Below are 12,813 nucleotides of genomic sequence, written 5' to 3'. Positions count from 1 at the left end.
TCCTCGTTTTTTACATGATATTGCCATTGATGCCATCTGTTCGTGCCCCTAATCTTTCTCAGGACTCTCATATCTGCGGTCTCTAGTCTTTGGTCAAGTGTTTTACTTCTGACCCAGCTCTCAGATCCATAAGTTAAAATTGGTTTGAACACAGTCTTGTATACAGCTAATTTAGTGTTTTGACTAATTTCTCTCTTACTCCATATAAATTTATTCAGTTGACTTCCCACATACCAGGCTTGTTGATTCTGTTGTGTATTTCTATATTTAATTTACCATCTTTACTAAAAATCATGCATAAGAAGCTGAAATGTTTTACTTGTTCTATAGGTTCTCCATTCACAATGCAGTTAATATTTTAAATGTTTCTGCCTATTTTCATTGTCTTTGTAATGCTGACCTACATACCATATCTATTAAAGCAGTTATTCAATTTAGTCAGGGAATCTTGCAGACTTGTAACGGATTTATTTAGAAGCATAACATCATTTGCATAAAGCAAAGAGCTGACATTAACACCTCCAATTTTGATATCACGTTTAATACCATATTCCTTCATAATGTGATCCATATAGATAATAAGAAAGCGGATAATGTACATCCTTCTCTGACAGCAGAGTTAACATTAAACCATCTTCCTGTATTTCCTTCAATTCTAACTGCTGACTTACAACTCAAATAAAGACTAAGTACTGCTTGTTATAATGCCTCATTAACACCATATAACTGCAGCATTTGGAATAGCTTCTCTACTGGCACCTTGTCATATGCCTTTTCCAAATCGACAAAACTTAAATACAGATCTTTGTTATATTCCCATGATTTCTCCACTATCTGTTGTAAAGTGAAAATCTGATACTGACAGCCTCTATTTGGCCTGAATCCAGCTTGTTCTTCACCAAGCTTTTCTTCCGCAATTCTTCTCAACTATTTCTCAAGTATACTTGCATAAATCATGCCAGGAACACTCAGTAGGGAAATACCTGTGCAATTCTCACATTCAGTTTTATTTCCCTTTTTATATATACGTACTAAGAGAGCTCTACTCCAATCATCCCTAATTTGTGTCTCTGTCCATGCCTTCTGAACTATGCAGTGCAGCCACTGTAAGATTTTTATACTTCCATACTTCAGCATTTCTAGTCGAATATAATCTACTCCTGCTGCCTTGCCACATTTCAAGCCTTTCATGGCTTTTTCTACTTCAAGATGAATATGTATTCCTGATTGTACGCCTGTTGAGTGTATTTTACCATTGTGCTGTCATCACTGCTTGTTTCATTTAGCAGTTTTTCAAAGTAATTACTCCATACTTCAAGGATATCCTTTTCTTCCGTTTTCATATCAATTTATCATCTTTAACTCCTCTTACAGCATGCTGTCCTCCATTTCTAAGCTTCTTCAACAACCTCCAGAATATTTTGCTGCCTTCTTGATATTTATTTTCTATGTTCTTGCCAAAGTCCTCCGATAACTTTTGTTTAGCTAGTTTTACAGTGTTTAGCTTTCTTACATTTGTCACTGTAATCTCTAAGAGCATAAGCTGACTTATTTGCCAGGAACTTTTGATATGCTTTCTTCTTTTCCTTCACTGCCTCTTTAACTTCCTGTGTCCACATTGAGTTCTGATTTTTCTATCCTTGCAGGCAACCTCACCACATGCCTCTCTGACTGAATCAATCAAGATTTTCTTCAACGCTTGCCACTGAATCTCCAAGGTTTGGTTCCTGTTCTCAAACTCTTTAATTTTTTCTTCAACAATATTTGTGTATTTTAGTCAACAGTTCACATCTGAGAGCTGCTCAACTTTTATTCGCTTTAAAACTTTCTTACATGTTATTCTTTTCAACATGAAATTCAGTTTTATCGCTCAAAACTAAATAGTGATCACTTCCAATTTCAAATCCTCTGTACACTCTGGTGTCCTGCTCCAGGGAGAAAACATCACTATCAACAATAACATAGTCAATGAGACTTTTCTTATTCCTAGCCTCTTCTCTCCATGTGAATTTGTGAACATTTTTATGTTGGAACATGGTGTTAGTAATAACAAGTCCATGTCCTGAACAGAAATCCAGCAGGTATTTGCCATTATTATTAGCTTTGCTCTTTTCTTGAAATTTTCCCAAAATATTTTTGTATGTCTCACAATCATTTCCTACTCTGCTATTTAGATCCCCAACAAGTGACCAACTTTTCCTTTTTCATTGTCTCAGTTGCTTTCTCTAAAGCCTCAAAAAAATTCCTCCACTTTTACCTTAGTAGAACCTTCTGTGGGACCATAGGCACAAATAAGTCTCATTGTCCAGTTCCCCATTTTCATATTTGTCCACATCACTCTACTTGAGATTGCCTGCCATTCAAGAAGATTAGCCTCGTATTTAATGTTGAATACTATAGCTACTCCTTCTTTTCCTTGATTGTCATTGCTTGAATATAACATTTTGTATTTATTGCTCAGAAAGACCTCACCAATTTTTGTCTTTTTTTCCCCAGTCACTCCTATTATGTCTATCTGGTACTTATCTAATTCCTCAGCTAGCTTCATTTCTTTGCAATTCAGGCTTCTTATGTTGTTAGTACCGATCTTTAACTCTGGTGATGTTGAGTTGGGGTGTGTTTTCAGATTTGTTCCAGTAGCTGGCTTTTCGCTGTTTGCCCTGGTTCCCTGGTGAAAACAACGGGGGCCTTGTTTAACCTGGCGACGCCCCAGCTGGCATGAAATTTTGCCATGTTGTACCATCATTTTTTATTTTGGTTTAACCAATAAGAATACAATTTGGTCGGCTAAATCCCAAATTGCCAGCTCATCCTCGTTCGTTGAGTATCAAAGTAGATACCCAACAGGGTGCACCACAAGAAGGTGAGGATTGGTCATTAGGTCAGAAGCCCTGGTCGGTTCTCTTCATTCCTTTAAAGGCTATGTGGAGGTCTTCTCTCAGTTATACAGCTTTGAACCTTAAGCACCCCATGTATCACCTTTATAGTACTATACCACTCTAGCACATGGTGCACATCCCACTTGTGAAATGCAGTTTTTCATTATTCTACTTTTTGAACTGTCAGTTACATCAAGAATGATCTGTAAGTTTCAAATTGAAACATTTGATTATATACATTAGTGATAGCTTACTTATGTCTCTGTGTTCATATACTGTTTTTTATGTCACAGATGCCTCTTGAAAATGAAAATTTAAAATTTTTATATGCTTGTTAACAACAGTTATATATTCTATTGATATTCTTATGAATGCATACATATCAAATTTATTCCTACCTGATTTTGTTGAAGACAACTGAGAAGCTGCAACTGTTGTTGATTTAAATAAAATGGAGCAGAAGGCTGTTGCCTAACTGAAGGTGTTGACTCAGAAACCCCAGCAGATAGCTAAAGAGAATAAAGTTAACTTTTAATTAATAATTTATCCAGTTTTGCATTTATTAAGTTAAGTGATTTCTCAATTATGTGACCTTCAAAATAACCAAACGCTGTGTTAGCTAATCCTTGAACAGGTTAGCATCTTATTTGAAAGCTAGTAAAGAATTATGAATTTTCATATTTCATATAGAATTATGGAAGCTTACATTCATCTAATATATGAGTAAACTGACTTCCTAAAGCAACCGAATAACTGAGAGTTCTGTATTAAGAATATGTATACTGATTCTAATTACCTGAGTGAGATGAAAACCACATCTCAGAGAGGTTAAAAACTCTATAATATTCCTTTAATGGCTGATGTGATTAAATGTACACACACACTTAAAGAATACAGAAAAAAATGAAAATAATCTATGTGTAAAAGTAGCTAAGCAAATGGAGCAGGAAGACTGCAAAAGAAATATACAAGATAAATATCAACAGATGGCAACATGTTTATAGAAGCTACTAAACAGTTTAGAAATGGAATTTTCTAAACTTTTTAGTAGCTTTAATAAATTAATTTAATAATTACTTTGAAAAATTATGAAATGATTTGATAGAGGATAGAAATGTGGTAGAAAAGATGTACGAGGAATGCATTTGGAAGCACATATCAATACTTGGGGTTGAGAAATCTATCAGAAACCTGAAAAGTGTATAAGCAGTTGAAACTTATGTGACACATCCAACATCTGCTCATGGGAGGGCAATCGACATAAATGAAATAATGGCATCCGACCTGAAATGTTGCATTATAGTGGTAAAAAAGTTTTCCATGGCTACAGTACATAATGAAGAACGCTTGGTCAAATCAAACTGAGCTCTCAACATACACATTTATAAAGAGGAATATAAAACTAATGTCAGAATATGTAGGGAATTATTTATTTAGTGTTTCAGGTAAGATTGATACAAGCATATAAAACAACACCAAGAGTAGTTGAAATCAGTGGAATATAATAATGATCACTATTTAAGTTCATGATCTTGAAAGGTATATGATATCATGGGGAAAACTGTTAAAAATATAGTTTAAATGAAACTTATTTAAATTGAATAAGCAAGAAATACGTACCCACACAAGTTATAAATCAACAGTTAGAACTAAGGGTATTTGATGTTAAATCAGGATAAGGTGAGGATGTACACTACCACTACACTTATTTATATGGACAACAGTTCAAGAAATATGGTATTAAACCTGACAATCAAATAGGAGATATTAAACTCAGTTCTTTACTCTATGCAGATGATGTTATTTTACAGAAATCTACTAGAGGTCTTCATCCCTCAAGGACTCATATTAGTAAGTACAGGAATGGCATACCCAATATACCTGGTGCTGGACCATGCCTTACTTCATGTAATATACATCTGTTATATTATCTGTAGATTGGTCCCTACTGGTCTGGGTGAACATAATAGCCTTTCACTTGTGGTGAAAGACTGCAAGAATTTGCCCATACTAACATATTAGTGATTACCAATACCTACTTCCAGAAACGCCTATGACAGACCTATACTTTGACATCTACCATTGATAGGTCAAGGCACCAGACTGATTGCATCCTGGTTCTCCAACAGTGGAAGACAAGCATCTCTGATGTGCATATTTGTCCTGGAGCAGACTGTAGTATGGGCCATCAGCTAGTAAGAGCCAAAGAAAGACTATGACTCTGAAATCTTCCACATCAGGCACATCTCATTAGAGTGTATGTTAGAGTAATTCCTTGTGGGTTCACAAAACAAACATCAACTCAGTTGGATGATTTTTTGGAGACTAGCATGGAGAACTCCCAGAAATGCTTTGGGAAGGAGTCAAGGTTATAACACAGAATACAGCCAAGAAGTATCTTGGCCCAATAAGAAGACTAAGAGACCCATGGATATCAGATTAAATATGGGATCTAATCAAAAGAAGGAGGCTGGAAAAACAGAGACACACAGTGACTTGAAGAAGAGGTTACATAGAGAAGTCAGAAGAGCCATCAGGCAGGAGAAGGAAAAGTTTAATACTAATGATGAGGAGGCACAATTATAAAAAGATTTTCGTTTAGTTCATGACCTAAAGCACAAGTTTAGCCCAAACTGAATATCACCAAAGACAGGAATGGAGCAGTACTAACAGTAAAACTGGTTTGAACACTGTTTTGTATACAGCTAATTTAGTGTTCCGACTAATTTCTCTCTTATTCCATATGAATTTATTCAATTGACTTCCTACCATACCAGCTTTGCTGATTCTGTTGTCTATTTCCATATTTAATTTACCATCTTCACTAAAAATCATGCCTAAGTAGCTGAAATCTTTTACTTGTTCCACAGGTTCTCCATTCACAACACAGTTGACAATTTCAGTGATTCTGCCTCTTTTCTTTGTCTTTGTCTTTTTATTGCTGACCTTCATACCATATTTATTACAACAGTTATTCAATTTAGTAAGAGAATCTTGCAGATTTGTAGTGGATTTATTTAGAAGTATAACATCGTCCGCATAAAGCAAAGAGCTGACATTAACATCTCCAATTTTGATATCCTGTTTAATACCACTTTCCTTCATGTGATCCATATAGATAATGAATAACAGAGGGGATAATGTACATCCTTGTCTCACACCAGATTTAACATTGAACCATCTTCCTGTACTTCCTTCAATTCTAACTGCTGACTTACAACTCAAATAAAGACTAAGTATTGCTTGATATAATGCCCCATTGACACCATATAACTGTAGCATATTGAATAGCTTCTCTCTTGGCACCTTGTCATATGCCTTTTCCAAATCGACAAAACTTAAATACAGATCTTTGTTATATCCCATGCTTTCACGACTATTTGTCGTAAAGTGAAGATCTGATCCTGACAGCCTCTATTTGGTCTGAATCCAGCTTGTTCTTCACCAAGCTTTTCTTCCACAATTCTTCTCAACCGTTTCTCAAGTATAATTTAAAGAAGCTGTTAATATGCTGAAAAACCCAACCCAATGCAATAAAAATCAAGGTTTAATTCTCCATCAAGTGTGGTCAGCTCTAATAAAAAATCTACCTCAATCTGAACTCGGACTGTATGAATGAGAACAAGAATACATCGTCCAGTATTGTTCAACGTCAATAATGATTTATATCTGCATTCTGTTATTTGAGTTTATGAATAGCCAGACGGTTATGATTTGTATTTATTAATTTCTCGTTTAAACTTTAAGCTATTCTATTTAACCCTGAAGATGTAAATCCTACGATTTACGAAACTTGTCAGGAACTATTATTATTTCAGTGTATTGTATAACTGAAGAATAAAAAATATGGTGTAATCACCGAAATATGTCTTTTATATCATCAAGAATTTTATAGATCTCCATCACATCACCCCTATTTCTCCTATTAATTAGAGTGTCCACATACTCTAAATTTGTTCTCATAATTGATTTTGGTTCGAGGATACAGTGCTTGGTCGGCGAATTTAGTGCTCCTTTAAATTTGGCAATTTTTGTCTGTTTTTATTGTGTTTTTCTTTAGAAAATTAGTGTTTTGTAGTATACTAGTGTAGATTTTAGTGTTTTGTAGTATACTAGTGTAGATTTTAGTGTTTTATAGTGTATTTAGCATTTTATCATATATTTTAATATTTGGGTCGCCAAATTTAGTGCTTCTGTAAAGTTGGTGATTTTTGTCTGTTTTTATTGTGTTTTTCCTTAGAAAATTAGTGTTTTGTAGTATACTAGGAGAGAGTTTAGTATTTTATAGCATATTTATTATTTTATCATATATTTTTATTAAGACATTTTAATATTTAGTATACGTTTAAAATGGCGCCAAAAAGGGCAAGAACGGTAATGCTAAAAAAAAGCACCGCAGGCGAGAACAAGAAGGTTAGCCCTGCCAACAAGATTATTGTGCAAATGGAGGAGGTTAACAAAAATGAATTAACCGCCAAAATAGCGAAGTTGAAGCAGATCATCAGAGAGACGACGCGGGAATTGCAAAAAGTTGAGACGTTTAAATGTGGACAGGGAGAAAAAGAAAAATGAACAGAAAAATAAGAAACAACAAAGCAAGGAAACAGGTAAGTGACGTTGTTAGTAAAAAGAAAGAAATTATTTATTAAAGAAAGAATCTATAATAAAACATGGAATAGATGAGAGTTATAACATTGAGTTTTCCTGGAGCAAAATTTAAAAATATAACTCAAGTAATTCAAAAACAGAAAAGAAAAGTAAATGAAATGATAGTTGTAGTAGGTACGAACGATTTAACTGGTTATAAGTTCAGTATGAGAGAGGACATGAAAGGGTTGCTGGAAGAGGCAAGAGTGAAGAGCGAGAAAGTGAAAATCGTAAGTATTTTACCTCGCTATGACAAAAATGAATCAAAAAGAAGGGCTATGATGGCAAATGATTCAATGCGTAGACTATGAGAACGAATGGATGCGAGTTTTTGGATGTGTGGAGTGAGTTTGCAGGAAGATTGGATTTGTATAAGAGGGATGGCCTACATCTTGATACCTACTTCGTTTGGTATCAAGAGTCTGGAAAGAGTCAGGGAAACTAAATTATAAAGGGAGGAATGATGTGAATGTGAGTGTAAGAGTGAAAATGGTATATAACTGTGTTAATGATGGGAATGGGATTTGTCATGGGAATGTTGACGAGGTGAGTACGATTTTGGGCTTGTGTTCGTCCGGTTCGGACCAATCATATGTGCGCAAAGATGTCTACACGTGTAAAGCATTAGAGAAGAATAGAGATCTGCAAGTTGTCCAATTGGGTCAGGCAGACTGCAAACAAGGGTATACTAAAGAACATGAAGGTAGATTATTATGTGTGTACACAAACACAAGGAATATCAGAAATAAAAAGGTAGAGTTTGTTGCCTTAGTCAATATGTTGCGACCTCAGATTGTAGGAATTAGTGATACCTGGCTATCAGAATCAGATCTATTAAGTGATATCGAGTGTCAGGGGTACAGTATTTTTAGGAAGGATAGAGCGGATAGGAGAGGAGGGGCATGCTGCTAATGATATTGGATGACTTAAATCCAGCAAGAGTTGAGACCTATGAATGTAGCAATACTATTAACAATATTTCACGTGGCAGTGAGTTTGAAGCCATCTAGTGTGAGGTGGAATCTAATAAGACAAATTACACAGTGGGGTGTTGTTACAGACCTGGTGGATCGGTTGATGGCGATGAAGAAATGCATCACCAAATAGAAAAGGTGAGCGTGAAAAGAGTAATCATAATGGGAGACTTTAATTATACAAATATTGATTGGGTAGCAGTAGAATCTCATGAGAAGAATGAAAATGCATTTATTAAGGTGTTGCGGGACAACTTCCTCACGCACATTTTACAGAAGGAACTCGAGGTCAAAAATAGCTAGATTTGATTATAGTGTCAGAGGGCATTTCAGTTAAAGACTTAACTATTCTGCCTCCAGTTGGTGACAATGATCATGCAACACTCACTTGGGAAGTGACTAATTTTATGAATGTTCCATTCAGAAAAGGTTACATGTTGAACTACAAAGTAGGAAATTATGACCAACTGAGGAGTATACTGAGTTCAGTGGAATGGGATCGGTTGCTGAACGGAAAGGATATCGACAGTGTATGGGAAGCATTTAAACAATATTTAAATGATGCGATATCAGAATGTGTCCCAAGAGTTCGAAGAATAAATAGAGTAGGAGTCAAATGGATGTGTAATCTTATTAAGCAAGAGATTCGTAAGAAAAGGACGATGTGGAAGGAATACCGTTTGCATAAAGATGACGTCCGTTATGAACGTTATAAGCAGTAGGCTAGAATAGTCACAACTGTTGTATGGAAAGCAAAGTCTGATTATAAAAAGAAACTGGCTTGGCGTGCGAAAGACAACCCACAAGAATTCTATCGATATGCTGCAAGTAAAAGAAAGAATGAATATGAAAGAATAACTCTTCTAAATCCAGATGGAGTGAGGGCTACTGATGCAGAAGAGGTTGTTCAGTTAATGAGTTCCCATTTTGTTAAAAGCTATCAACCTAGTGAATGCAACATTGAGCTCACCGTTACCTCTTCACTAGATGAAGAAATGCAGGTGTGTGAGGCCAAGGTATTAGAGCTGTTGCACAAACTGAATAAGAATTCAACAATAGGAACTGATGGAATATCAGCATGTGTGCTAAAAGAGTGTTCAGCTGAACTGATTAAACATCCTGGTCACAGGAATGATCTTCCCTGTTCTGCAGGAACGTATGGTAATTCCATTGCATGAGGGTGGTGCAAAGACCCATGTATCAAACTATCAACAAATTAGTATCTCAGGAGTGGTGGTGAAGATTTTAGAAAAATTAGGTAGGGCCTGCATTAAGAAATGGGTTGACAGCGAATCTCTACTTTGCAATGAACAACATGGGTTTACTAAGGGAATGTCATGTTTTAGCAACTTGCTCACATTCTATGACAATGTTACCATTGAACTAGGCAAGGGGAACGGATACACCATGATACTTTTGGGTTTTGCTAAGGCTTTTGACATAACACAACATGACAGACTGCCGCATAAATTGGAGAAAATAGGTTTGGGTTATACAACATTAGCATGGATAAGAGGATGGCTGACTGACATATATCAAAAAGTGGTATACGGGGGATCTGAGTCTGCAAGGTTTAAGGAATCCTTGGGAATCCGAAGCGTTGTTATCTTGGCTTGCACATCCCCTGATATACTTCGCAAGTGTGTCAGTAGGTGGCCTCCTAGGGGCAATGCCTGGACACCTTTGGGTGACTGACTGGCCTGCTACACTATTCCTCCTTTCCAGGGTTAGCAGCCGTGGTAGGGTTAAGTTTAGTCGCTTGCAATAACTCATCAGATGAAGGCTCCGACTCTTATCGGCCGGAGCCAGGAAACTCGTCAAGTGTGAATCCAGATGTCTGTTTCTTGTCTGAAGGTGATCCTGCACCCGTCCCAGCGGCATCCTCAGGAAGAAAAAAGTTAAAAGAAAGTTCTGCAAAGACTGTCATCAACCCATTTATTCAAGTTCTCGTCATGCTTGTTCTGGCGGTCAAGGAGTTCCCAATCTCAGACACTTCATATGTCAGGTCTGCGATCGTGCATTCTCTACCGCAATTGGCCTTGGCATACATCACACCTCGAAACATCCAGCTGAAGCCAATGCTGCTATAAGAACAGAGCGTGTCAAAGCACGTTGGACTGCTGAAAAAGAAAAAATCCTTGCCACTTATGAGATCAAGTTGATGGCTCGAGGAATAAAGAAAATCAATGAGGCTTTGTTTAAGGCTTTCCCATTAAGATCCTTGAATGCCATCAAGTGTCATAGATGGAAAGCCAGTTACAAAGCCTTACTTCAAGAATTGGCAGCCCATCCGCCACAGGTAGGAACAGGTAATATCTCCATATCTCCTGTCTCTGCCTTTCCATTCTCCAGCCACCATCCTGTTGAAGATGTTTTGATTCTCAGACCGACAACATCATCTCTAGATGATCCTCCTCTTCCAGAATATAACCATCAAATTCTTAAATATCTCATCCAGACTCACATTCTGGGAATGGATATCACAGATCAGTTAAATGACTACCTCCATGCTGAATTCTCTGAACACTTCATGCCTCATCAGCCTACGTCTCATTCTACAATGACTTTGTCAAATAGGAAGCAGAGGAAGAGGGCCTATGCAGCTATGCAGGCCCTCTATAAAAAGAATAGAGGGCAATGTGCCAAAATCATCCTTGACGGTGCTTCCCCTCCACCTCTAGCAGACTTACATAATGATTTTGTCAAATATTGGAGTACAATCTTTTCTGCTCCACCTCCACACTTCCCTGATTATGATGACAACCTACGATATTGAGGTCCATTCCTGCCCTGCAAGTATATACCAGCCTTTCGGCATTCAGGAGATTAAAGCAGCTCTTCCATCCAATTTCTCTGCCTCTGGACCTGATGGCTTTCCTGCATCTAGGCTTCGGAAGGTGCCGTTGAAGATTCTTTAAGACTTAGGGGACATTCTCCTTTCCAGTAAAGTAATATCACCATACTTATGTGCTTCAAGAACTATCTTCATTCCGAAGAAAGAAACTTCAAGCTGTGCATCAGACTTTAGACCTATTACCATCTCCCCTGTGTTACTAAGACTCTATCATAAAATATTAGTTAAACGACTTCAGCAACATATACAGCATGATTATAGACAGAGAGCTTTTGTTCCTTCAGATGGCTGTGCCGAGAATATTATATCTTCTTTCTTCTCTTCTCTCTGATTCCCGATGCCACCTTACGCCTCTATATATGGCGTCGCTGGACCTCCAAAAGGCCTTTGATAGAGTCTCCCTTCCTACTCTCTCCTTCGAGCTGTCTATTGCTGGATGTCCAGAACCTTTTCTTTCCTATGTTATGGAGCTATACTTGGGTAGCTCCATCACTATCACTACAGGGTCCCGTGCAACTTCAATTCCTGCAGTGCAGGGTGTTCGCCAGGGTGATCCTCTATCACCCCTTTTCTTTAACTGCATCATAGATGAGTTCCTTCATTCTCTTCCTAGCCATATAGGCTACTCTCTAGGCACTTCTTAATTAATGCTATGGCCTTTGCAGACGATCTTATTCTCGTAGCCTCTACTAAGATAAGCTTGCAGGAACTCCTTGACCGGGCAGCTGACTTTCTCTATTAATGTAGAGAAGTCCTGCTCTTTAGCTATTGTCCCCTCTGGCCGTGACAAGAAGCTTAAGGTCGAGACTATAGAGTTTCCCCTGCACGGGAGGCCGTTGCATGCTTTGACCATCCTGGAAGAGTGGAGATACCACGGTATTATGTTCACCCCAAAGGAAAGGTCTTCTGTCCCTTCTATCCTAGTAGCTGGGATCGCTTCTTTGAGGAAAGCTCCTCTAAAGCCCCAGCAAAGACTGATCCTCCTTTACTACTATCTCCTACCTCGCTTTTACCACAAGTTAGTGCTTGGTACTGAAACTGAACTGCTTCAGAAGAAACATGATAATTTCAATCTGTATAAGAAAATCAACGAAATTTCTGGAAAACTGAAGAAAAAGCAAATAGTGTCTCTAAGAGACGAAAATGGAAAAATAGTTCTAGAAGAAGAGAATAAAGCACAGATTTGGATAAAATATGTAACAGAACTTTTCAATGATACCAGACAGAAGCCTATAAATATAAAAGATAACATTCAAGGACCAGCAATCATGAAATGCGAAATAGAGAATGCTATACAAACAAGTAAAACAGGAAAAGAAAGTGGACCAGATGGTGTGCAAACAGAATTTTTAAAATTAATCGAACCAGATAACATCAAACTTCTTGAAAAACTATTTAATAAAATATATGAAAGTGATGAATTTCCATCAGATTGGCTCAAATCTACATTTATCACTGT

The 12,813-nt window shown here is 37.1% G+C and overlaps 1 protein-coding gene across 2 annotated transcripts in view; it reads right to left on the bottom strand.

The window, feature by feature from the left end:
• The window catches only part of Utx (Utx histone demethylase), an 802,237-nt gene that overhangs the window by 194,202 nt on the left and 595,222 nt on the right, over positions 1–12,813 (bottom strand). For both annotated transcript variants that reach the window (XM_090413874.1, XM_090413875.1), the window contains one exon: positions 3,278–3,388. In XM_090413874.1, coding sequence (XP_090270000.1) covers positions 3,278–3,388 — 111 coding nt within the window. The remainder of the gene's footprint in view (positions 1–3,277; positions 3,389–12,813) is intronic.

The sequence above is a fragment of the Typopeltis vanoorti genome, chromosome 24, assembly GCF_054136105.1.
Source record: "Typopeltis vanoorti isolate ZY-2024b chromosome 24, IOZ_Tvanoo_1.0, whole genome shotgun sequence".
NCBI classification, from domain to species: Eukaryota; Metazoa; Arthropoda; class Arachnida; order Uropygi; family Thelyphonidae; genus Typopeltis; species Typopeltis vanoorti.
The sequence above is the reverse complement of the archived record's forward strand: the minus strand, read 5'-3'. Positions and strand labels throughout refer to the sequence as shown.